The 27,233-nt window shown below is 41.6% G+C and overlaps 1 protein-coding gene across 1 annotated transcript in view; it reads left to right on the forward strand.

The window, feature by feature from the left end:
* FBLN5 (fibulin 5) overlaps positions 1-27,233 on the forward strand; it is a 58,655-nt gene that overhangs the window by 4,793 nt on the left and 26,629 nt on the right. The window contains exons 3-6 of the mRNA XM_039712672.1: positions 7,067-7,258; positions 9,352-9,406; positions 11,822-11,873; positions 13,020-13,262. Of these exons, the coding sequence (XP_039568606.1) occupies positions 7,167-7,258; positions 9,352-9,406; positions 11,822-11,873; positions 13,020-13,262 (442 nt within the window). The 5' untranslated portion in view covers positions 7,067-7,166. The remainder of the gene's footprint in view (positions 1-7,066; positions 7,259-9,351; positions 9,407-11,821; positions 11,874-13,019; positions 13,263-27,233) is intronic.

Below are 27,233 nucleotides of genomic sequence, written 5' to 3' on the forward strand. Positions count from 1 at the left end.
CCTTGTTCATCTGTTGGCTTTGCAGACTGTTTGGCAGTTTTCCTGCTCTTGGTGTGTCTGAAAAAGAATTTATTATTAGCTTTTATGCTTCTTATGATTTGTTTCTCAAACCTTCTTGGCCTGACTTTCTGTTTTTCACATTTAACCTGTCAGAGTTTTTGTTCCTTTCTATTTTCTTTATCTGGCACAACTTCAACTTCTTGAATATTGTTATGGAACTGTAGACAAAATGGGGACTGATTGATTTATCAGGCTCTGGCAATGGACTCCATGTGCAGTACAAGTGCCTCTGTTGGAAGATGGGTCTAGTTCCACTGACTTTTCACATGGCTGCTTGAGGTTCTGGTACCCCACAATTCCTGAATGGATGGGAACCCTGGGCATGGCCAGGCTGCTTCTGAACAGGGAACTCCTGGTACTGCTCATCTCCTTCTGCTGTGGCAACCAGTGCAACTCAAGGCAAAGGCCAGAAAAAAAATTTAAAAAACAAACAAAAAACACCAACCAAACAAAAAACAACCCACAAAAACAAAAGACTGTGTTAGAAACTGCCTCCAGGTTCAAGATTTTGTAAGCTCTGCAGCACATACAGCACAACTAGGAAATGGGAGTACATCCCTGTTCAGTGGAATTTCTATGTTCAGCATGGTAAATTGCTGCCTTACAGCAGCACTTGTTGCTGCAGTGCAGTGAATAATAAGTCTGAAAACAGACAGACAACACAGATCATGTTTACCACCCAGTTTCCCAGGCAATTCTTATGAATGGCATGGTTAGGTCACAAAAGTAAACAGGTAATTAGTGAAATGGTGTCATCCCTGCTCTGGAGTAAGTAAATTAAGTGCAGTAGTTCTTAAATTGAAATAAAGTTTATAAATGTCTTCTGGGGTTAGGAAAGCAGTTGAGAAAGTAAAAAACAGTCAAAATTATTTCTCTCCTTATAGGGAAACTTTCTGCCACTCCTGTATTTGACTAACATATAACCCCAAAATTCTTAAGGAAAAGACCCAAAAATGTGCTAAGTTGGAGAAGGAAGCCAAGAGTCTTTGCTTATATTGTATTCATTCACCTATGAGAGTGAAGCATGTTTAAAAAAGGGAATGTTTTCCACCACTTGGAAGAAGAGAAGCTCTGGAAGAGAGGGTTGATGTCAAATATTTTCTACTCTGGATTCATCACCAGGGTTCTGGCAGGTGCCCTTACAAAAATAGTCCACATACTTGTGAACATTCAAACACCCCTGTTGAGAGATGGCATTTCCACAGACTTGTTTGGGTTTATTCAGAACCTGAAGTGTTTTAATGGAAAACACAGAACATGCTCAATGCTACGGTGGCTGGATCTTTTGCTCTGGATAAAAACAAAGTGAATTGCCAAAGCAGAATAAAAAGGAGAAAGGATGCCCAACTAAATCGGAAAAAAAAAAAACAAACAACCAACCCCCAAACATAAAACCCACCTAAAGTTTGAGTTCCATGTGGTGGAATTAAAGTACCTGGGAGCTGAGGAAGCACAGATGAAGCTGATGTTTTACTGGCACTGATGGCCAGCAGCCAGGGAAAGCTGCCATGTTAACCAGTAAAGGTGAAGCAGTGTCTCCAGTCAGCTGCTCTAAGGTGCCACCCAATGCTGCCAGACGTGCCCAGTGTGGTGCTCGTGTTAGTAAAGGGCTTGGGAAACTGTGAAAAACACAGCAGTCTTGAGGCATTTCAGCATAAAATAAATCAGTCCTGAATATTTCTAAGGAGGGTTTTAGTACATACTTCTGACTGTCTGGTCGTAATTGGAGCCCAATGGTTTATGTATCCCAGGCACTTGTGAAGACTGAATGTTGGCTTGCTCCAGCAGTGAAACAGACTTTAGTCTTGGTCCAGAAGTATTAAGAGTTTTAGGTTTTTATTTATGGAAGGTCATTATTAGCTGAAACGGGCCATAAAGAATTTATGCTTGCTGTTAAAAGGAGCTGGTAAACATTTTGTCACAAGATTAAAGAGCATTGTTTTCAACCACATTGTCTAGACCATTTGACAAAAAATGCAGAGAAGGCTACAGCCCAGTTTATGTACATGTCAATCTTATAAAATAAACAAAAACAAACTAAAATATCTGTCTAGTTTCAGGCAAAATGTGAACTGCAGTTACCAGAGCTATGCTGAGATTCAACAGCAAAAGAAGAAAAATATGAACAGTGGTCTGGGGCACCTTGTTCTTGGATAGTTAGAGCAACCAAGGAGGAGATGGGAGTTCTCAAATACGTCTTTTGTCTTTAGGTAAAGGATGATGTTCTATGCACTTTTTACAGGAAAATATTTTAAAAGTATAAATGTCAGTCATCTAAGGATTGAAAACTCAAGAAGAATGTTGCAGGCTGTTGCAAACTACTACCATGAATAATTATTACTCTCTGCTGAGAGTTGTCACATACACCAAAAATGCTGTGAAAGGCTCTATTTTTTTTTTCCTGAGAAAGTTATGATAATTATTTAGTTTGCTTGTTTACCTTACTTTTATTGGGTTAAAAAACCCTGGACAATACTGAAGAATTCTTCCAAGAATATTACTCTTTTTTGCCTCAGGCATCTTCTTAGACTGTCCTAGAAAGTACTACAGCTAAACAGGTGATCATGAACCACAAACCTGATCTCACTAGAGGGAATAGTCCTGAAATGGTTCTCTCTTAGAGTAGATGCAGTTCACTGGGCTGTTTTAAACTGTTTGGGTTTTGGTATGTACCTGCTAGATCCTAATACTCCTTATCCAAAGGGACAAGTAATGTTTTCAAAGCAGTAAAGTGGAGTCAGATATTAGTCCGCGTTTAGAGCAGTTGCATTTCAGAATGGGTACAGTGATGCCTGGGCTTTCCACTGGTGATTTCTATCCTGAAAGGAGTTGGCTGTTAGAAACTGGTACCAGAGTGACCACAGACCTGTAAAGAAAGTACAGCTATGGGGTTTAACCCCAGCTGAGACCAAGACAAAGATGCAAAGTTAGAGTAAACCAAGGATTTTAATGGTTTATTCCATGTGCTTGGGCACTGTGAGACTATTTGGTACAACACTGCAGTGGGGCTCAGCAATGAGATCAGCAGTATGCTCTGGCCAAAAAGACAGACAGGTGCCTCAGACAGACAGGTGACATCCCTGCACAGGAGAAAGGAAAGGGTGCTGTATTGGCTCTGCTTTGCAGGGATATCTCATGCAGGTGGGAACTGTTGAGGCGGCTGAGCCCCAAGAGATGGCAGCACAACAGGAACTGTTGCATTTTCTCCTTCCTAAAAATCGTACTGTGAGCTGCAGATCAGCACACCACAACACCTCAGGGACCCTACATTCCCAGTACATTTTAATTAGCACTACTGATGTCTTTACAATTACATACTATGATAATTTTCACTGTTAATTCTAGCTTGTGTTATGTTTGGCTAGGAAGGGAAAATATGTGTAGCACTGTGCTTTTGAGCTTCTAGCCTGAGCCATCTGGAACAGGTTATTTCATCAGTCATGTTATGAGATGGCAATTATAATTCAGACAGTGAGCAAAGCAGAGCTCAGCTGATAATCTAAGGAATCTTTGAAAAATTATAGGCAACCCTCCCCACACACCTGGGGTTTGCAGCTGAGATTCTTTCCTGAGAGCTGGAAGAAATGAGCACTACTCTTTCTCAGGCAGAATTAGGGTTTGAGACCCTGTTTCCAGCGTGGTGCTATACAAGGGGCAGTAGGGTGAGATGTGTGTATGTTAAATCACTGCCTGCGTTTTAACATCAACATGTGACAACATCAAAAGCTTGCTTACTTGGCAGTCTCCAGGAACATTTAGATCAATCTCCATGTCAGGCAAAAACTCAACTTGTGAATCTCACAGAGCTTAGATGCTATCAAAACACGGTTGTTTCTGCAAGTGCCCAGCAGTTTTGCTGTTTTGCCATTTTTGCTGGTAAAAACATTTGGTTCCATAAGATTTGGTAGGAGCGAAATTAATGTTTTGAGCATTGAAAGCTTGGACATGTAGGGCCTAAAGTGTCAGTTATTGTAAAATTCCTTTAATGAATTTAGGTCTGTGGAGCTGGGTAAAAGATGTCTATGACTTGGCATGTAGAATGACTTTGGGCTCACAAACCTATCACCATACAGATTTGTATGCTTTGACTCTTCTCACTGTTTGAAAATTTTCTTGAAAATGTTCAGAGTGGGGGAGTTTCAAAAAATGACAAGAGCATCCAAGAAGGGTGTTTGACAGATGTGGTTCTGGAGAAATGTAAGAACAAAATCAGAGTTAAAAAAGGAGATGAAATGTTGTGAAACTTAGAGGATTACTTGTTTCTGCAAGGAAGATTTTCTCTTCAGGATGATAAGTGTAATTTACTATTCTTAAGTTCCCTGACCCATTTACAGCCTTTATCTTAGCATTTAGAATCTGTCTGATTATGTTCTCCAGTGCTGAGGGCTCCTGTTCATCCAATGCTGTGCTTTATCTGCAGGAGCATGGCTCAATTCTCATGTGCAGCTGTCTCATCTAAAGAGAGTAAAGTTATACAACACATTTTATGTCACCCTTATTGTATATTACACAATTTTCAAAATCCAAGTCTCAATTGGAGATATGGTTTCAACCCTAGCTATGCACAAAGCAAACTTTGAGCAGGTAGTTATTTATCAGAGCCCTATTTTATACTGGGGACAGTTCTGCACCTCCTCATGAAGACACAGGCAATGTCAAGGTACTCTAAAGAAAGTAATGGATTTTATCATTTGGAGGGGTATTTGAGACCACTGAAGTGAGAGCACCACTACACACTGAAGTTTAGCCACCATCTTGAGCATAAATGAAAGTGTTAGCACAGAGTGTTGAAAGATGACCAATTTGTTCGTTTTTATAGGGTGAACAAAAGGGGGCTTATGCACCACAGAATCCTTCCTTTATACAGCCCTTCATACCAAACAGAGTTGTGAAAAGGCTGTGGTTGCATCTCATTGTTTTTTGACTGATGGTAGTTATAGAAAGGTACTGCAGAAATTCCACTTAGCCACAACATCAAATACTTTTATTTTGGAAAAAAAACCAGTCACCAAGCTGTAAACTAGCCCAGGTTGTGGCTTGGTACACTTTTTATGCTCTGGTTTTTATCCACTCCAGCTGTCAGATGGAGACAGGAAAAATCAAAACATTTGTACAGTATTTCTTCTTAAGGGAGCCCCTTAGGTGGTGAGATCTGGATTCACCTCCTGTCTCCAGGGCTGGAGCACCTCTGCCAGTTGGCTGATGGATCAGAACTCTGAGGCAACTATTTGGGAGTAGACTGGTGCTGCACTCATACAGTGATTCTGGCATGTGTGCAATGATTTTACCATGTGATTGTAGAAAAATTCAGTGGATTAGCAAGTGAAGTATTATCAGATGAAGCAAGCTCTTCATCCACACAGCTGGATGCATGGAGCATTTGCTTTCCTCTAAAGCTGTTTCTTATTGTTTCAATAGATTTTTCACACTTCTAACATACAGTAAGCACTGCTACTCTTATATCTGTTAGCTCTCCAGGTTTTTGAGTGTATTGAGAAACTCTGGTGGTATGAAGCAGTGAGAATACTCACTGTTAAACATTTGCCACAATCAAAATTTTCCTGGTCTTTGCTTTCTATCCTCTCTTGCCTGTTTTCTGACCCATGACAAAACGTCACAACATGCCCAGCAGCTTCTTCAGAAATCCCTTGTGCGAGTTTTTGTTAGGTTTTTGGGAATTTTAATAAAAGTAAGTAAATTGGTTCTTGTTTATCTGCCAATGTATCGACCCTGTTTGAATGATTCCAGGTGAGTGTTTAATTTTCCATGCAGTATGCAGTGCAAGTGATGCAAGTCACTGAGAGACAAACTGTTAGAAATGGCCTGGAGCCTCTGGTGCTGTCATTTTTGAAAGGTAATTTGGACAACTACAGCCAGTTAACAAGATACAGAGGTCTCAAGCTTCCCTTTGGCTCCAATACAACTTGTGGGGGCTCAGCACCTCTAAAGCAGCTCAGTCCTTGTATCTCAGGCTGGATATTGATGCTTAGAGGCAAATTTTATTATTATCTGTTATATCAACTGTACTTCTGTTTCTCAATCTGTTACACAGAGATGTATGATAATAATTTCAGGTTCCTTAGAAATAAAGGTTTTTCTCAAATGGGACACTCAACAGAAATTCAAAGTAGTTGTTCAATGTCCATGTCTGTCTTTAATTTCAGTGTTCATGTGTGTATCCACTATAATCTTTGCTGCATCTGATTGCTTACTTTTCACATCCCATAAATGTTCTTCTTGACCTACTAAAGCTCTGCCTGTGGCAAAGTTGCAGAACACCTGAAAAAGTACTTTATTTCCTTCCTCTTCAGTCATAACTGGAGATCTGCAAGTTATGCTTTTCCTGAAGAAATATTTCATATCATAAACTGCTCCCTTAAGCATGGGGTCAGTTTAAAAAGAGCCAGTGTTTGCAGACAAACCGTGTGTTTTCCTTTGAATGTTTAATTTGTTTATTCCTGTTTTCAAATAATCCCCAAGCAATATAGTTCCTGTAGCTGTGATCATCATGAATTCGAGTTATTCACCTCCCAGAGGGTCAGACCTTTCATCAGTGTGCCATTGGCACGGAGCAGCGAGTGTTGCATATTCATTGTCCAGGACACCAGCTAGAGGGCCTCCAAAAAAGCCTGACTTTTTTTTTTGTTCTCAGAGCAAGGAAAACAATCCCTTCCCTTCTCCAGTCCCTTGATAAGGGTTTCTGTCCAATAACGGTGCTCTCTGCTCTGAGGCACATTTAACTGTGAAGTTTGCAGCGGGAGAGGCTTTCCTTCAAGCTGTTAGTGTTTTATCCTGGCAGGCTCCTCGAGGTTGTTGTGAGGAGTCTAGCCAGTTGGTGAGCTTTGTAATCTAAACCAGCTGTCCCAGGCTGAGGCCCCCATTTGCATTGTTTAACATACTTAGAAAATGAAGTGTTCATTTTTAACATTCCTCCTCCAATTGGTTTAATGCTGAATTACAGAAGAGAACTAAGCAAAACCAGGTGCTTTCTCTGTATTCTCTCCAGTGTCTGAGGAGGTACAGACGGCTCCCGATCTTCTCCATTACTTGCCATTTCATTCTTTGGACTATAAATGACAGAGGAACTGAAGTGCTAGCAGAGGGTAATGTTTGGAAAACTTTCTAGTTATTCATCAGCACAGACTCTGGGTTTTTTCCACCTTTCCCCAACGGTTTTGGACATGCAAGGATTAAGAAGGTAAGTGGTATGCATGAAACTTTGCTTACTGACGGGAAACCTACTTGTGGAAAATAGCTGTGGCAGGGACATGTTATGCCAATCCATTGCAAAAGCCATTTGAAACGAGATGGGATCTCAATGGTCAGAGGTGGGGAAAGACAATCTGCCTGTTATTAAAGCTGTGCTGTCTCTGATGAGTTCCTTCTTGATCTGTGCTTATACTCTGCGCATCTGCGGGAGTGCTGAACTGCAGCAGCAACGATCCCACTGGCTGCAGTGATTGATTGAAGTAAATTAGTTACTATTGCAGAAGTTGATTACTTGTTTAAAATATTTTGCCTGCTGGGCAAGCTACTGTGACCAGCTGCATGTAGTGTTGATAGGTTGTGCTGCGTGTCTGTTAATAATTCTTAAGGGGATTTTAGATCTAAAGTAATGAGCAAATTGAGATCGTGAGTGCAGACAGAACATGTACGAGGCAGTAAGGTCACTCCCCCACCAAGAGGAAAGAATATATCATCTTGTAGCAAAGGAAACTAAAGACTGTCTAAAAATGTTTGAGTTTTGTCTTACTGTTTTATGGGGGATTTTGTTATCGTGCACTGTCCTGCAGCAATGTGCAGCACAGCCCAGTTGCTGCATATGTCAGTATTCTGCTGTAACCTGTTGTATTCCCTCCCAATGCTTTTCTCACTCTATGCAAAGTGAGTATGCAGTCTTTATAGAACTGTACACTTTAAAGTCTCGTCAAAAATATCTGAGGAATCAATAAATTAAGTGCAAGCCTAAATGGACAAAATTGTAGTTTGAATGCTTTACATTGGACTCTAAGGAAAACTCTGTGCAGAATTTGTCTTTTCTTGTCACTCAAAAGTTGTTAACAAGTAAAATCTGTCTCCACAGCACTATGAACAACCATTTTAGGGTTTATGTTTACTTTTCAGAGCTTGTCCAATTTGTTGTAATGTGTCGGTCGTTGTGTTTGGTTTTCTCTGATGCATTTGTAGGTCTTGCTCAGCAGCTCAGTTTGCACTCTGGAAATCAGGGACAGCTCTAAGAGAGAAAGTTGGCAGCTCACATGGGTAGCAGAACTAAGGCTACCTAAAATATCCCCTGCTTCCTGTACTGGTTTTGTGGGAATGTATTGTATCCAATTGCCATTTAGAATTACAATCCAAGATAAGCAAGGTGTGGGTCTAATGGTACTAGGAAGTTTTATATAAATCAACAGCAAAACACTGAAATCCACAGGACCTAGAAAAAAGTCGTTTCTGACTGTGCTTTCATGGTTTTCTATCTGTCAGTAAATATTTGGAGGTGGGAGGTTACCTGACCATAATTGTTATGCTCCAGGTAAGGAGCTCCAAAATAGGTGTAGGGCTCTTTTAGTGAGGGAGCCTCGTCTTTCAGCTGCAGTGGAGAGAGACCCAGTAGGGAGCACTAGATGTGAAGATGATACACCTGGGGAAGGCTCCATTGCCAACAACAGCTTCTGGTAGCTGGTGACCTGGCACAGTGTGTCTCCTCAAGACTGAGTGAAGGGACAGAATCTGGCCCCAAGCAAATGGCTTCATCTCAGATAGAGCCTCCTGGGGATAAAATGCGGTTTAGCGGTTGGAGCAGCTGGCTTGGATTCAGGACCTCCTGCGTGACATGTCTGCAGCCCTGCCAACACTTCACGCTGTGAGCTTAGGCAGGGCCTTGCTTGGGTTTACCCATCTGTAAAACGTGCACAGTGTGCAAGAGAAGCTTTCATTTCTGCAAAAGAAAGGTGTCAGAGAGGGGGAAAACCGCTTTATTGAGTATTGCAGACTTGTTCATTTAACAGCTGCTGCATGGGGTGTCATAAAAATCAGATTAGTCCATAGACATGTACAGCCTGGTTTCAATCCCAGTTGCATAAAATCATAGGACCATCACAGTCACTGGCTCTGAAACCTGAATCTAGCCCACAGTTATATTACTCCTTCTCCAAAGGCCAAATTCGTGTTAGCAAAACTGTGGAACACACTGAAGTGTCACTAGAAATTAATTTGTCCATGTGTATTTAATTCTATGTAATAAGCCTGGATATCAGAAGGTTTTCAGCCTATTTTCTATGCGCATTACAGGATACTGACTGCTTTCACACTGGCTGTCTGCCTTTCAAGCCCTGGAAAAGCACAGGTGAGAGGTGCATGCAGAGATGTGTGTACTGGTTTGTACTGAAGTGCTGTATGGCGTGAAACTTCACTGGCTAGCAGGTGGATAGGAAGCTCTGTGGTCTGGGGTTTACATGGAAAGGAAGTTGTGTGGTCTAAGGGTTTAGAGGGGAGAACTTGGAGCCAGCAGGATTCTGGAGTTGAACATGGATTGAGCTTATTGACTCATCCTTGCCAGCTCAGCAAAATATCCCTGTAGAAACCTGGACCTCACTGAAAGTCTGATTCTGCCTCTAAACTGAACACTTCTGGAACAGGAAATAAGAAAAACCATGCCATGAAACCAGAGACTGCTCAGTTCTATTGTGAGAAACATCCATATTTGGAAAATTCATTCATAGAAATACATATTTTCTGTGTACAGCAGGATCAAGTCTTAAGACTGTTTAATTTTGGACTGTGATCCTGAATGACTGTATCCCAGTTTTCATTTTCACTTATGCCCAAACCCATTTCCGTTCAAGAGGGTGGATGGAAGTAAAGCAGTCCAGTTCTTGAAACAGCAGAATCATTAGTTCTTTGTGTGCTGAGGCTCCAAGTAATTTTACATCAGGAAAAAGTGTTCCTAGAGGCATGTTGTGTGGATTTCTAGTTGATAGTCCAGATATATTTGGTATCCAGAGCTGTGTTTCTAAATACCTTTGCCAAAAGTCTCTGAAATGTAGTTGGTTTTCTTCTATTACATTGAAAATTTCCTGCACAGGTCATGCTTATTGATATTTTTGTGATCATTGGATCTGTATGGGAAATTCTCTTCATGCCCCTGGAGAATTTTTGAGATGTCTTTAAGGGTTTGTTTTTATAATTTAAAAATATTGTTTACATTGGATTTTTTATAAAAACATCTTGTAACATCAATTGATTTTTGAAGTTGCTTTGAAAAAGCAACTTGAAGCTGAAATTACAGCAATGAGTTCTTTCTGAAATACTGAAACTGGTAATTTTGACAATATTGGAAACTTTTCTAGAATAAAGTTCTAGAAAGTTGTGGAAACCAGTTCTACAGTAGTTTCAGTGGCTTTGAATCATCATTTTTTGACCAAAACAAAATAATTTTGTTAACAACTATTTGAGCTTTTCCAGCCAACCTAGGTATAGTGTATGTACTCAAGAAGGAGAGCAAAAGGTAGAGTACATACATTGTTTAAAACATGATGGTGATTATACATTCTCCCATTAGAATATCCTGGCTTTCCAGAACGTGATACTAAAACATCTTGGAATGCCAAAGCAGATGAAGGCAGAATTCCTCCATACCCGTCTGACACTTCTTGCAGTGGTTTTGTGTATTCATACGTGCCAGTGTCAGGTGCAGTCCAAACAGTGCCACGTGTTTCACCTCATGTCTGTCCCTGGTTCCTGCAATGACCCACCCCTCTAACCCTTTGTCTCCCATCTACAACTTACTACTTTTCCAAACATCAAGTACTTTACTCTTCCACTCATTTCTTCCATAAAGTCCAAAAATAAGTGTCTTTATCATTAAGAAACAACAAAAAAGGAAGAATCTTGAGCACACTCCATCCCTCTGCCCTCTGGTTGCTTCAGTGCTTCCTGTTTCCTGGATATCTCTTGCTTACATTGCCTAGTACAACCTATTTACTGGAAGATCCTGTGCTTGTGTCAATTGCTTGGCCCCTTGCTAAATAGCTGGAGGCCCAGTCAAAAACTAGGAAGAGCAGGGAATCATTTTAGAAGGCTTTGAAACCTAGTGAAACCAGGACTTTCACCAATTTAGAGATGCTGAGGTCACTGAGGAGGTACTGAAAACTCAGGGCTGCAGCCCTGATAGTGACCAGCAGAATAGGAAGGAACAAGGCTTCCAGTAACCTTGAATACCTATAATGTGTTCTATAAAGATTTATCCTCTAAAAATCACATGGTTTGGTGGACAGGAAGAGCCTTATTTTTCTAAGCTTGTTATGTTTCAACTGTGGCTCTGGATGAGTCAATGTCTGACGTGTTGTGTGCTGAATGGGCTGTCTGGGGAGCTTTAGAGCCTGTGGGAGGTGTAACAAGGACCTTTGAGATTAACCCCCTGTTCTGGCAAAACCAAGACCCCAAACTAGAAGACTGCAATTCTGTGCCAACAGCTCATAGCACACTGTACCCCTGTACTCATAACACAGTGGTGACCCCTGGGCAGAGGAGCAGCCTGACACTGCCATCACCTGAGGGTGCCACTCCTGAGCTAAGGGGCTGGAACTGTGCTGAGGCCTCCGGTTCATGGCTTGCTGACTGTCCTCTGGGGAAGGAGCTTTATTTTCATGTACTGTATTGTGCTGAACAATTGTACTAATCATAATAATCCAGATGAGCATTTGACTCTGTAAACCTCTTACTTCACCATCACTGAGTGTCCTTTTTTCTCTCATTTTAGCAGCAATGCACTAATGGGTTTGACCTGGACCGTGCCTCTGGGCAATGCTTAGGTAGGTCTTTAATTAAATCAATGCATTTACATTTGGGTTCAGAAATCCTGAATTTATTGAGTTAACATTGTGTTGCTCTTACTGTGTTTTAGATGAAAAGTTCTTATTGTGTGACAAATATGTGTGTTTGTATACACGTATATACAAAAAATATGTGTATATATGAATATGTGTGTGTATGTGTGTGTGTGCCTTTACATAGCACTGATCTTTGACATTGTTGAGATTACTAACAGGCTGTCAGGGCTACTCAAACAACAATGATGCATTTTGATAGGAGCTCAATGTAGCTGCCAAAGGATGAGGGCTGTTCACCCTCCTTCTCTTTCTCCTTCAAATTCAGGATTTACTGTCTTTGTTGCCTGTCTCCACCTGCAGCCTCAAATAAAGTCTTCCATTCACAGAAACTGAAACTCCTAGTAAACTGAGTTGAGGTAGTGTAAGGAAATCTGCATTTTGCCCAGTAGCATCTTTTTGTCAGTGGCAATCACTCTCCAGGGCAGCATTTTCTACATGCATAGAGTCACCCAAACAGAAAGGAAAAAACCTGCAGCAGATTGTCCTGCCATAGTCTACTGTTTCTGTGGCCCAAGAACCAGGGGAATGCTCAATTTGGCTAAACCAGTTGTATCTTTCTAAATTTAACTCAGCCACAATCTCAATGAAAGCAAGAAAGAGGCCTGAACTGTGTCCCCAGATCTGAGCATCCCTAATTTGGAGGGAAAGAACTCAAGACTTCCAAAGCAGGATCCAAATTTCACAGCTGGGCAGACCAAACCATCAGTTCCTGAAATCCTGATCTGCATGTTGTGGTTTGGACAGATCCTGCAGCAGGAACAGGCAGTAGCATGCTGCAGCCATGTGTAAACCAGTGTTTAAACCAAACTTGTATGGAATAGCAAAGCAGGCCTTGTCCTCTCCCTCTATCCTCTAATAGTGGAGTGAAAGAGGCAGATCACAGGATATGTTGGGGGAAGATTCCTGTTTTAGTACAATCTAACTTCAAACTGAGGCTCCACAAGGAAGGATTAGCCATTTGACAGAGGATATAATTTTTTTCGCAAAAAAAAAAATTAAAAATAACTACTTTTTGATAGGTGCCATTAAGGAGCAATCACTCCTCCAACCTTTGCAATTTCATTCCAGACATTGACGAATGCCGGACTATTCCTGAGGCCTGCAGAGGAGACATGGTGTGTGTCAACCAGAACGGTGGCTATCTGTGCGTGCCCCGCACAAACCCGGTGTACCGCTCGCCCTACCTGAGCCCCTACTCCAACGTGTACCCCCCGCCCCCCGCCCCCGGCCCCGGCCCCAACTACCCCACTGCCACCCGGCCCCTCATCTGCCGCTTCGGCTTCCAGCTGGATGAAAACAACCAGTGCGCTGGTGAGTAGCGGAAATCGCTCTTCTAGATCTTCCTTTACGTTAAAGCTTGTCTGACATTGCAGAAACAACTGTCCTGCAGCTGTCCTTCAGTTAATGCAGCAGCCAAGCCCGGTATTCCGAAGTCAAAAATTTTTAAGGATACAAGCTGTGTGTTTCATATCATCAGTATGCAAACTAAGATGTGACTCAGTACTATTATTTAAGCAGGAAAGCCATTGTCATGAGAGAAGTAATGTTTTTATGAGATAAAGAGCCATCTGAAGGCAGGTGATTTCTCAGTGCATCAAAAGCATGCCTTTTCTGCTTATGATTCTGTCCATGAGCGAGAAGGTGGCCCTTCCTTTGAAGTGTTAGGTGGGGCCCAGGAAAACTTCATTCATCTTTTGGCTGTATGTGAGCTGGTCTTTGACAAGAAAAAAAAGCCTAAACCAGAGAAGCCATGAGCTTTCAGCAGAGAATTTTGCCTCTCTTTAGAGTAAGGAACAGCACTTACTTCAAAACTGCTGCACAAAAACACAAGAGCTGAAACTGTCTTGTCTTTTGGGCTTATTCTGCCCTATCATCTGAAATGTCTGGCAGGACTTGGTTGCAGTTGGTGCACTGTCTTTGTTGCCCTACTGAGGAGACCACAAGAGCTTCACAGGAGCTTTGGAAGTCTAGAGTTAAATTCAGCTAACATTTGGGACACATCTTTTGTATTTGAGTCATTGTCCTTTCCAAGGTGGGAAAAACATATTTTTTAATCAGCACAGAAAATTAAAAAGAAAAAAAAGAAAAAGAAAAAGAAAAGTAAAATCATAACCCCTGGGGTTTTGTTGGTTTTTTTGAGGAGTTTTTAAATCCTAGAGTCACTGAAGAGTTTACTGTAAAAATAAGCATTTTTACTATCTGATTCTTTGAAAATAGCCTATAGTCCATTTCATCTTAGCAAATTTATCAACCTGTTATTTTATCTGCTGATTTGTAGATTTCCAGGAGTGTTTTCATTTTGCTCACTTTGCTTTAGATGATTCAGGAAATGGGCTAGTCAGTAGAAAAGAAGTGCTGAAATGAAAGTGGAAATGAAACCTCTGAATTATACTGTCTGGTCTGCTCCATGCAAATGAGAATAATCAAAAGAGGAAGATTTAGGAAACTTTTACAGTGAACTTTCCAGCCTCCAAAGGGCACATAGCAGGGAACCTTGACAGGGTCCTCAGGTGCAACAAAAATTTTACCCAGGTCATTCAAGAAAGTCTGACCCACAGGATCATGGCATCCATAAGCCAATTATAAGCATCACTCATGTTGATGGTATTTCAGTTGCTCTGTGTTACCTCCTTGTCCGTATTCAGCATGTTCTTAGGATACAAAGCACTCCAATGGCTAATTTTGTGGTGGAATGGTTGAAAAGAACAAACTAGAAGTAATTTTTCCCAGTAGCTGGGCCACTATGTAACAGGTTTATTATGTTGATGTTCTAGCACCTTCTTTCCAAATAAAATTAGTCAAAGGTATTTCCATTAGAGATAATGAGATTTTCTGCTATTGACTGCAGGGGAACCAGAGTTATTCTCGTGCCAATGTGTCTGAGCAATCTGCAGAGTTTAACAGAGTACACATTTTTGTCTGGTCAGATATGGGGTTACAGATCAGGGTCATATTTTCTACTACTAGAACGACAGAAATCTTTACTTTCACTTTGAATGTCGGTCAAAACAGCTTATTGAATACAGGTGCATTTTCTGGGAATTGGGAGATTTGTATCCTCAGCTTTGAAGCACTGAGGTTGTTCAAGATGCTTCCAAAGTGAAACAGGACATAAATTTGATCTGAAAGTTTTAACAAGCTCTTTCTTTTTTTTTCCTACCACTCCACAAAATGTAGGGAGGCTGTAAGAAGGTTACTCTGTCCCAGTTTGGCACCTGGCCTGCCTGCCATGGCCCCACATTCCTTGGCTCTCAAGGGAATGTGCACCCCTGACTGTTCACATTACATTCCCCCCTCGTGGAGCTGATATGTTTCCATGCAGCAAAAAAAAGATATATTATCCATTCTTCTCCCTTTCAAGCTTTTTGGCCTCATCCTTTCTGGCCTGGATGGTCGTAGACAGTGGTTAAATGTCCACAATCCTTCCCTATCCTGGTCACCGCTCAGTCTTGCCAAGATTCTTTCATCTCCAGATCTTGTCCTTTATGAAAACAAAACTTTTCCTGGCTCAAGTGCCTCTCAAAGACACCTGTCTGTGATGGCTTTGCCCACTCCAGTGTCCTCTGTGTGCTGCGGAAGTACCTGTAGCATTTGTGGTAGCAGACAGAGAAGTGTTTTAATGATAATTACTTCTGAACTCTTCTGTGGACTTGATTCCTAATATGTGGTAGTTTTGACCACTGGAGTTGCTGAGTGCTTTATATTTTGTATATGTAAGTGGTCTGTGTTTTCAACAGCACAGAGTTTTTGTAAATCATTCCAAAGCAGGTTGGGAATGATTTATAACTACAATTAATGTTGGAATAAAAGACCACATACAGAAAAAAGCAAAGAACATCCAGTGCAAGAGCACTGTTTGAACTGTTTGTCTTCTAACATTACTTCTCTATAAATACAGAATGAGTTAGTCATAATAATGACTTTTTGCACAAGGAACTTGGTCTAGTAACTGTTGGCTCCAGATTACTGGAGTGAGGGCCTGTGTTCTTGCATTATACATTCGTAAGCTGAGAGCTCTTTCCAGTTTCCTTTCACTCCACCTTGCTGTTTCCTGATTTACAATGATCTTCAAAACATGCCTCAAACACAGATCCTTCTGGGCATTGTGGAAAGAACTGTACTGGGTGGGCTCTTATTATTGCTTTCTCTCCAATTAATGCAAACTCACAATGTGAGGACATGATGGCGTTGGAGAGGTTGAATAGAGAGTTCAAAGAAAGCAGACCTCAAAGACAGAGAGGCAAATGCTAGGAAAAGTATGAGCATAAGGTCTGATGAGTATGACCTAGATACAGAGGGAAGGGAGGAGGGCAGAGGAGCTAATTTAAAAAAAACCAAAACAAACAAAAAAAAACTCCTACAAAACATTTTTTTTTTTGCTTTAATTTTTAAAGCAAAAGGTAAAAAGAAGAAGGAAATTGAAGGATGCTGTCTCCAAGTGCAAGAGAGAATTGGTTTTCATGCCCCATTTGTGCAGTACCCATTGCTTCAGCTTTCCTCATTTCTCAGAGATTGGCAGGACCTCCTACATTCCCCACCTATGGGTCCCCAGCCCTACATTTATGGAGTGAAACTCCTTCCTTCAAAAGATTACCTTTGCACAGATGGGTTTTAGATCATTATCGTTTATACTGCAAGCATACCTAAACCCCACACCCAAGCCTGCAATTGCACTGCCCTGCCTTGTGCCCAACCTCATTAAGAGCAGCCTATGTCTAGATGAGTTTTCAAGCAAAATGAAGGAACCAGATGTTCCTGTGTGGGGAAAGGGGAGGGAAATTGAGAGACAGAGAACTGAAAGGAGGTGCCCAGGTCTTGCATCAGGCTCATGGCTGTGCTGGGATAGAACCCAGAGTTCCTTATCCAGTGGCTTATCCATCAAGCCAGGCTGCCTCCTCCTAATGACTTTCCTAGTGACCTCTCTGTGCATATAGAAACAGGAGGAAGAAAAGTAGGGAAATGCAGTAAGGAGATTATGCTTTATAAGGGTTTGTATAAATGAAATAAAAATGGAATCCACTCCCGCCGTTTCCTTTTTTAACCCTATTTGGTTCAGCTCTGTGTCTCTCCCTTTTCCTCTTGGTCTGTGAGACAATCTCTTTTGCTGCTCCAGAGGGTCAGTTCCCTTTTGCTGCTCCAGAAGGCCAGTTCCTGAAGGTTATGCATGATCCCTCTTAGGGAATGACTGCCATCATGTCCAAATTAACCAGAAAAAGAAGGAAAGATTACATGACAACAGATTCTGTGAGAGGGCGAGCTCAGACTTCTGAAAGTATAGGTAGTTGTTGACAGCTCCTGATTAAATTAAGGGCCATGATATGTAGCTTTTACTTGCAGTATGGTTTTCCTGATGTATGAGGAAACATGATGCTGCCATAGCAATGGGAAAGTTTCCTCTCAAGCATCTCAAGAGTTTATAGCTGGTGGCTAAGGCTTGGGTTGGACGAGTTTGTGTTCAGTTCCCAGCTTTGCCATAAAGCATGCCATTCCTGCAGTCACCATCCCTGGAAGTGTTCAAGAAACACCAGGACATGGCACTCAGTACTGTGGTCTAGGGGACAACATAGTCAAAGGTTGGACTCGATGGTCTCAGAGATCCTTTCCAGTCTGAATTATTCTGTGATTCTGTGCTGGATATTTTGGGGCTAAAGTGAATGAATATTTATTTTCAGGATGATACCAAGATTAGTTTCACAAGGGGATGATAGGTGTAGAGGTGACTTCCAGGCAAGTGTCATGTAAAGATACACAGACAGGGGGAAAAGATCCAGTTTAATCATTCTACAGCAGTGAAGCTCAAGGTGAGACATGTGGCACTCAGTTCCTTCCCCAATTGTCCTGGTTCCAGCCAGGACAGGATTCATTTTTTGCAGTAGCTGGGAGGGGAACATGGCCAGGACCTGGTTATTCTGTACCCCTTCATGTCATTGTCAGGAGCAGGCAAAGGGACTGTATCTTCCAGGAAGAAGGGGTTCCTTCCAGCTGAGAAAATTCATCTAGGGCTGTTTATTGTCCAGGCTGCAATGAGCATTTTTGCGTGTGAATCACTCTCTTCTGTACACTTTTGTCATTAATATTGTTGCTGTTATTGTTCATTTTCTTATCTCATTGCTGTTTCCAGCAAATTATTCTTATCTCAACCTGTGATGCCTTTTGTGCCTCCCGTAGGAGCGGGGGAGGGAGAGCAGCTTGTGGTTTTTTTAGTGGCAGTACTAAATTGGAAAGTACCATTCCTAAGCCACCACACCAGTGCACTAACCTGGCTGGAATTTAGTGGCCACTTTTGTCTATGTTTCTGCGTAGATCAGAGAAGAGGGGAAGTCCAAGCCCTTTACCTGTATCTCCAACTTGTTTGAAGGAATAGCTGAGCTACAAAAACTTTCAGCAGCTATTTGATCCTAGAGTTTTTCAGTCATCTTCTACTTATGCTGTATTTGTTTCATGCTTTAACACAACTCAAGATGGTTTCCCCTTGATTATTTAATGTAATGAGACTAGACAAGCCAGGTAAAATAAACATGTGGAAAATACAAACTATGTACATTAAGGTTCAAGACCATATGTCAGGAGAGTAATGAAAGAAGGATCGTTCACATCCTGGAGTACAGACATACTTATAATAATCCTGTCCCATTGGATAAACCCACATTATACAGCTCCAGACAAACATAACTATAAATCTTTTAGATCCAGTTTCTGTGCTTCTGATCTGATGGCCTGATCTATTCACAGTCCCAACAATCTTCTTAAAGGTAATCACGAGTTAACTGTAAAATAATCATGGGTTAAAAGGTACATCTGAAAACAGTCAGAGCTCCTTCCTCCCTCAGGAAACCATTGCACCAGCACAGAGAATGGGCAGGGGCTGAGGAAAGGCAAGACTCATCCAGCCACTACAGAATGACTCTATATCATTCCTGCAGAATTATGTACAGAGTCATTCCTACAGAAATATGACCATCAGTAAAGGTATCCTGTCCAGCTCACCATGGGAAATGAGGGTCAAAATGCTGTTTTTCATGGAAGTTAATCCATTTGTAGTAGAGAAGTCAGCTTGATAGAAAAAGCTGCCGTACCTATTGGTCTGTAGCATGGTAAACTGAACCTTCTGTGGCTTGGCTTGTTCCTGCTTTCATTCCTCCCTAAGTGCAGTGTGGGAGGAACACAGTCTGGTGGTTAAAGCACAGGCAAGTGCTTCACTTTAACTTCTACTACTAACAAAGAAATGAGCAGAATTGAACCAAGAAATATAACATGCAAGCCAATAATGCTGGCATGTTATTAAGCAAACGGGCACTGTTCACTGGAATGAAAACTAGCAGGCTCCTGAGTATCCAAAGTGTAACAGTAGGAGCAGGCCCATCATTCTGCATGTCAGTGCCTTTCAAGCACCACTCACTGAATGTATTTATGTGTGTTCATGTGAAAAGTGAAAACAGAATAAACACAACTACAGTATAGACACAACTGAACTTGAATGAACTGCAGTCATACTGGGTAGGTAGCTGGACAACAACTGGAGACAAAATCACTTAGACCCATGATTAGAGTCCCTATTGACTTTGGTGAAGCTCTTAAAGCAGAAGTTCTTGTAGTGAACTTAAGCTCTTTTGAACATAAGCTTAAGTATCTTATGGTCAGGCAGTCAGGTACCATATTTTTCTCCTGCTAAAATACTGATACTACAATAAGGACTTCCTAGATTTTGTGGCATTCCTTGACATTTTGAGGTCAGGATAGACAGGTGGTCAGATCATCATCTTATGATTAAAAATTGGGACCAGCAGGAGTGTTTGAATTTGGTTTCAACTTTACCTTGAGCTAAACTGATTCTGTCTGTGGAAGTGTGCATCTGATATTTGGGAGTGATTGAACAGCTGAATGAGAATGGGTCATGTGGTAACACAATGGGTTTGTGCGCAGAGAAGAGGCATAAGCACAGAAGGAACAGTGTCCATGTCTTGTTAGATGTGCAGGCTACAGTCCAGACACAGGAAAGTTGAAATTTTTCTAGACTGTGACCTATCTCATGATGTGTTTCAGTTTTCCCTCTTTCTTGGAACTGTATGATACTTTGGTATACAAAGTGGCAAGAACCCAGGAATCTCATCTCCCTTGAGATCTGTAGACTACAGAGGGAAAGGGTATGCAAGGAAAAGAAGTTCAACGGATACTCTGGGTTAATGGCCTCCATTATGCTTGGTCTCTGAACTGGGGGTGATTGGTCGCTGGGCTCTGAGCCAAACAATACACAGACTTCAGCTGTCACCCAGAGCTGGCTGGCAGGAGGTTACATCTGACTCAATTCAGAGGAGCAGTAATCATGCCCAGCCTGCCATATCCTCTGGCATGTGCTGGCCAGGGCAGGGCTCGCACCCCTGCCATTAATCTCAGAGTGATTCCTTAGACTCAGTGCCAGCAGTGGTTTGATACGTGGGGCTCTGTTGCCGCCTTGCCTTTATTATGTCTTACTTCCAGGGATTTCAGCAGTGCCAAATCAGTTAAGGCCACAATGTACCAATTAGCTCTGTCTGCTCTGGGGTAGATTTCATGAGCTTTCTTTTATGGAATAGCTGTCATGCAAGACAGTCCCACCAACTAGACCATTCAGGGCTTAGAAGAAAATCAAGTCACTTAACAGTGCTGGGAAACTGGCAGGTATCATGAGTACCCTGCCCCAGTCTGTCAGCTCTTTGGCTGGTTTTCCTCTCATTTTCCTATGAGTGACACTTTCTCTACCTTCCTGTGGCATAATGTGCAGAGCTCAGTACGTGATAGTCTCTCTTCTCCTGGAAGGCTGATTTATTTCAGTGCCCTTCACAGCACCAGCACTCTACTCTGGCCCATGTCAATTTTTGCATATATTTGCATCACCCACAATGCCTAGAGATGGCAGTGTTCTCAATGACTTAAAAGTCACTGTTTTTCTTGGCCTCTCCCTTATATGTTTTGGGTCAGTCTTGTTTCTTTTCATTTGGTTCCAGCCTCAAATTGGCCATGGTTATATGTCACAATATAGATGTTAAGCCAAAATATATAGAAAATATGAATTCTCTTCTTTGCCAGTATAAATCAGCCAAATGGACCATGTTTTGCCAGACTCTATAGAAAGTGATAATGTGCTGGCACTGTTCCTTTGTCCTGTCCCTAAAACACCAGACCCATGACAGAGCTGCCACACAGAAATAGAAGAGCTGCCTGGAGTAAGATGTTGCGTGGACTTTAACATGCTCTGACCTCTTAATCCGCAAGTTCTCTGCCTTCCCATTTTACTACTTCAATGACATGAGAGAATTTTTCAGAGAAAATAAAGCTGCTAGAAGATAAATGTGAGTTACCACCAGCCCAGTTCAGGGCAGTTTTTTCAGCATTCTGCCTCATTTCTGGGATGTTCTGCCCCTTGGGGAGGACAAGATGTGCTTAAATCCATCTTCATTTTTTTAACACCAGCAAAACCTCTTCTTTCAACTGTAACTCATGGTTGCAGGTGCTTGCTCTGTGGCATAAGACCACACTGCAGTGTGAGGAGAAGGAAAGTGCAGGGGATAGGCAGCAGCAGAGGTGTCAGGACAGCTGAAATGCAGGCCCAGGTCCCCGAAGCTTGGTTAAGTCCCCTGCTGTCACTGACCTACACCCTCCATGGGAGTTCAGTGTGTAAATGCCCATTGGTCTGGTCTGCAGCCTTTGTCCTGGGCTGGCAGTACAACCTCAGACCTCTTCACTCAATATTGCTTCCAGAACTCACTATTTCTCTGAGGAATCTCAATATCCAAGCAATCATCTGGAAACCTTTGAGGGGTCTGGCCTTTCAGGAAGAGACTTTTAGCATTTACTGAAAGTCGGGGTGTGAACAGCATCTTCTTTTGGGCATCTGCAAGTTTGAACATACAAACTCATAAGTCTGTCTGGAAAATTTTCTTGTTTTTTCTATATATTAGCTCTACATCAGTAACATGCTGCTACAGTGAGAATAAATCTGTTTATATTCATGAAGCATTCAGATACTGAAAATAAAAGAAGTGATCAGCTAAACAGGGAGAGTCTAGGAGGAGAAGGAGAGGAATGCACCATAAACTTGCAGTGTCTGAAAGAATCCATAATCTACTGCTTGGTCTGAGACTGTGTTTTTTGGTTTTGATTTCCTTTTGGTTTTCTCCACAAAATAATTTTAACTTCTGCTTTTTTATAAGATTTTGAGCTTGCTTTTATTTTCTAATTTTTTTTAAAGTAAAATTCTTGTTTTCATTCTGCCCCCTATGTAAATGAAGCATTAACTTGTGAGTCAATAAATTGCTGGTTGGATTAAAGGCATTAATTAGCTCTGTAGTACAACCAACATATCTGTAGGTAACACTGAATGGGAAGATTGTATAAACAGTAATACACAGAAGTCTAGGAAAGCTACAATTGTGATCAGGAAATTAAGAGACCGGAACCCAGCAGTAGGTGAAAAGATAACCTAACACATGGTTGTCTGGTGGAAGATGATCAATAGAAAGCATTGATATTAAGAGCAGTGTAGCATTAGGCAGTTTCTGGCAATGTTATTAAGACTTCTCATTCCAGAACAGAGAGCAAATAGTACTTCAGAATGTTCTACTGAGAATGGCTCCAACCTACTGACATTAGGTGTAAGTACTTTAGTACCAGAAAAATCTAGACAAGTTTATGGAAATCTCAGTATAGAGCAGCAGCAAATTGGGGCCATTACTGAGGCTGACTTTGATTAAACTATTAAAATGTATTGTAAAACTTAGGGTAAGATGACAGTAATTGGAACTGCAAATTACAGAAGCAGAAGTTTGTATGGTGGGTGGCACAAAAGAATGATTATTGCTGAATAGGGTAAAATTTGCTGAAAGGAAGGAAAATTACTTTTAGACTGAACATAATAAAGCTCTTTATGGCACTGCAGTGTATCAGGTTATACAAGAACACACTAGGTATGTTATAGTGGAGGAATAGTACAAAATGTAACAGTAGAATCATTTAAAAGCTGCCTGGAACAATTTTTAGCAAGAAAGAGTCTCACACAAGTTGGAGGTGCAATAGATATTGTCAGGTGTGCTTTACTGTACTTTTGAGTCCTTTGATACATTTCCAGCCTCCAATGTGTACAGAGGCACAAAAAACCCCCAGTATGCTACTTCTACTTCTGCAGAGAAAAGCTCATAGCATGGGTAAGAACCTCCATCCATTAAACTGCATTTCTTGTCACTGTGGCTGAGCAACGCAGAGCTGCGATAGCTTGAACGGGTAGCCTGACATCCCCTTTCCAAAGGAGGAATCTTGGAGCAGTGCACAGTCTGTTTGCCAGACTGCCACTCCTTAATCCTGGAGCAGGAACCAGGCCAGGGAGAGGAGATGTGATCTGAAAGCCATAGCATGCTGCTAATTTCCTGCTATTGCAAACCCTGTGGGGAATCCCAAACCCAGCACAGGCTGGAACAGCCTTGGATCAGGCTCCTGTTCTTCAGAGGTAGACTGCAGCAATATATACAACACTCATTGCCAGCAATTCACTAAGCACTGCATCTGGAGCTTCATTTCAGAAGCAGATATAAATTATTTTAATTAAAAGCAGGACTGACTTTGTGATGGAATAGCTCAGACCTGTGCATTGACAGCTATCGGTTGATTTCATGCACTCATCCAAAAAGACTGTAGCATGCCAACTTTAGAAAGGAGATGCTTTTCCCCACTAAATCAGTGCTGTTTGAAGATACAGTTCTGTAAAACCTGTATTGTGTTTTTCAGGTGATACATTGCATTTTGGGATAAATTTTTTTTCTCATTAACATTTTCAAGAGGTTTAACTAGTCATAGATGAAAAGTGGTATAAGAGAACTTTACAGGGTTGCATATAGGGAATTTTACAGGGTTGCACATAAGACTTCAGACACTGCCCATTAATTTAATGGAAAGAAGTAAAACGTTTATCTCCATGTTTCTCAGGCAATAAGTCCACGTATAGATTTGAGTCCAGAGAACTATGGCATGCAACTGTGTGTACCCTACACAGACTAGAGAATGCCTCTAAAATAATGAGTGGCTGACAATTGCAGTGTATCCATTAAAGGCCCAGCAAGTCACATGCATTCTGGAGCTGGTAAGTGATGCTCATCACCTAAAGATACAAAATACTGACATGTTTTGCTCCACAAAAACCACAAGCTGCCATTTAGAAGCTTGGGACATGAAACTGGAAATACATGATCCATCCATGGTTCATTCCCTTTGACCTGGGGAGGGACATGAAATGCTGAACTAAGCACTGTCTGCAGTATCTGATTGGAGATGATTAGAAAGACTATGACTTGTAGAATGCTAATCATGCTAAGAATTTGCTAGGCCCTCTTCTATCCTGGAGACTGTGCCTTCTGAAATGGAACTGCTCCCTTGCGTGACTCAGTATGACCTGAGACCTTGTGGCAATAAGGGTTAATAAAAGAATGTACTATAAAGAAAAAAAATGTAAATTAACTTTCCACTACAGCAGGCCCACATGATGGAAAATTCACTGGGATGTACCTTCTAGAGAGTAAAAGCAGGAGTTTTGCTCCAGGAATAATCACAGAGATTAAATGTTCCTGCTGGTTGGGAACATTGTCTCTTCTCTTTATTTATTTACTTTTCATTTTTTTAATTACCCAGAGAACATAGGGGTTTTTTTTCAGGCCAGGCCACTTGAAAATGAACTGTTTGGCTTGGGAATGCTCGGTGTGAACATGTGTCTTTCTGAGCTTTCATGGATAATGTGAGAGCTGGTGGGACTGCCTGTGATGCTGCTCATGTGGCCAGTCCGGTCAGCTTGTAGCACCAGTCAGGAATTTCTGGGTTCTGGTATAAGGGAGGTAGGCTTACCTTGGAGATCTGGGAACAAATGTGTGCAGGTCTGTATGTGTGACTAGTGTGGTCTGCTTCTGTGTTTGTTCAGCATCCAATGAAATGGTTCACCAACCTCAACAGTTGCTACTAAATTAAGCAGAGATTCACATTTTAGTTATTTTCTCTTAACTACCTCCAGGGGCGAATTCAAAGTGCAGTCAATTTCTGTTGCCTTCACAGGCACCCAATTCTCCCAATCATTCTGATTTCCTGGCATAAAAAAGATCTGGGCACACTGAAGATAGGCAGCTAAGGACCTCTGTGGTGGTTAGAGCATGGCAGCACATGTCATACAAGGAGAGGCTGAGAGAAAGGGACTTAACCTGCCTTAAGAACATGAGGCTTATGAGGGAATTGTACTGCTTGCTGCCTTCCACTGTCAAATGTGAGTGTGTAGAGAAGATGAAGCCAGATCCATCTCAGAGATGATGTGGACAGGAATGGGCAAAACTTGCAACATGGGAAATTCTTATTAGCTATCAGGAGAAATGTTATTACAGTGAAGGTGGTCAAACACTGGAACAGGGGTTCAAAAACATTGTAGCTAAAGGTTGTACCCTTGGAGAAATTCAAACCTCAACTGGAAAAGGCCCTGAGCAGCCTGACTGAATTGTGTCTGCTTTGAGTGAAGGCCGAGACCAGATGATTACAGAAGCCAACTTCAACATGGCTTGTTCCATGGCTCTGAAACTGCAGTGCCTGAAGTGCAGTAGCCTATGTTGGATACCAGTTCAAGCCTGTAATATATTGGTGGCTCCCATAAAATAAAAGCGATATTCTCTTTGTCACATGGATTATGAGTTTTAGCACTAATTTTAAAGTGCTGTAAGATCTTTGAATGGAGTGAGGCGCTTTTATATTTGCTTTGGAGGCTTTGTAGGGCCAACCAGTTAAGTGTGACTCAAAATGCACATCACAACCCCAGGGTCTGTAGTGAGAATTAGAGGTCCTTTTTAAGAAGGGAGACCTTCAGATCTCTGCCCACGGCAGCAACTCCTGCTGACTGCTCCAGAAGCTGTCATGATTGACTAAAGAGAGTGTTAGGCTTGGCACTAAGGGCATTGGGGACCTTATCAGGGGAGAAAATTGTTTTTCATATTTCATCTCAGTTTCAAATCTGTCCATGTGTCAGCATGTTTTATAACAATCCCAAAAGCGCCACAAAGCTAAGGTAATTCTTGTATAAATGTTAGGACCTTTTGGGCTCTTTTATAAGCAAAGAATGGGTAGTGGAATAAAGCCAGTGGAGAAGAAAAATCTCTGCAAATACTGGCTTCCAGACTCAGACAGCTGTGTCCTCATTACTCTTAATAGCAAAGAGCTATGAATGTTGGGCAACATTCCCCCCTGAGTGTATACATAGCAAGCCATCTATTTATTTATTTCAGTGGTGGTGATCATTGGAAAATGCCTATAAGCCCTGCTCAAATAACTGGCTTTAACTCAGATTTGGCATTCATTGCTTTATAATGCTTGAACCACATTTTCTTGCAATGTTCCAAAAATTGCCGCCAGCCAACTGAGTTGCAAACTGTCCTGGATAAATGAAAACTGTGTGGATATGGGAGGTTTACTTTGTTCCAATTAGTGTGTGATGTGAATGTCTACTGGCAGTTTTCCTGCTCTCCTTACTCTGAGTTCATGGCTCCCTGGAAAAAGAGGTGTTTCATCTCAGAGGGCTTTTTCACTCTCTCCCTCTGTCTCTCTCTCAGTAGCCCCTTTCAGTTACTTGTAGAGCCTAAATTAAGACAGAAAATTTCTAAATTCTGATATAGCAAGATCTCAAAGGAGATGTGTCTTTAGAGGCAGAAAGTTGTGTTTTGTTTAGCCCCAAGAACTGCCAGTTTTGAGCAGGACCATGACCAGGTTCTAGATGGTTGCAAAACTCCCAAGCAGAACAAGATGTAAGGCTGAAACTGCATCAAAGAAAATTTCTAATAAAAATTACCTAACATTGGCAGGAGTCCTGTCCTCCACCTGTCAATCAATAAATCAATTGAGATAGGGGCAGATCTTCTTCCTCTGTATTGATTCTGGCATAAAACAGAAGTCTTGATCTGGATGGTCTTGACTGAATTTTCTCTCCATGAGACTGAAGATTCATTTCACTGAAAAACTGAGGGGAAAAAATCCTACATTTCTGGTAGCTGTTTCTACTTCACTATAGGAACTTTGAGACACACATTCTGCAAGCCAGGCTCTTTTCCCTGATTTAATGGCTATGTTAAGGGAGTAAGGTGTTAGCCTCTTGGAGAAAGTCAGAGTGCCCATTATATGTGTGTTCTACTCATGCAGCTTCAAGTGACATGAGGCTATCTACAGCCATGGTAACTCCTCCAGCTGGTAACTCCTTGTGTGCTCAAGCCAAGCAGTCTTGAATCCAGTCCTTTGCTG

The sequence above is a fragment of the Passer montanus genome, unplaced genomic scaffold, assembly GCF_014805655.1.
Source record: "Passer montanus isolate IOZ18808 unplaced genomic scaffold, ASM1480565v1 scaffold27, whole genome shotgun sequence".
Lineage (NCBI taxonomy): Eukaryota > Metazoa > Chordata > Aves > Passeriformes > Passeridae > Passer > Passer montanus.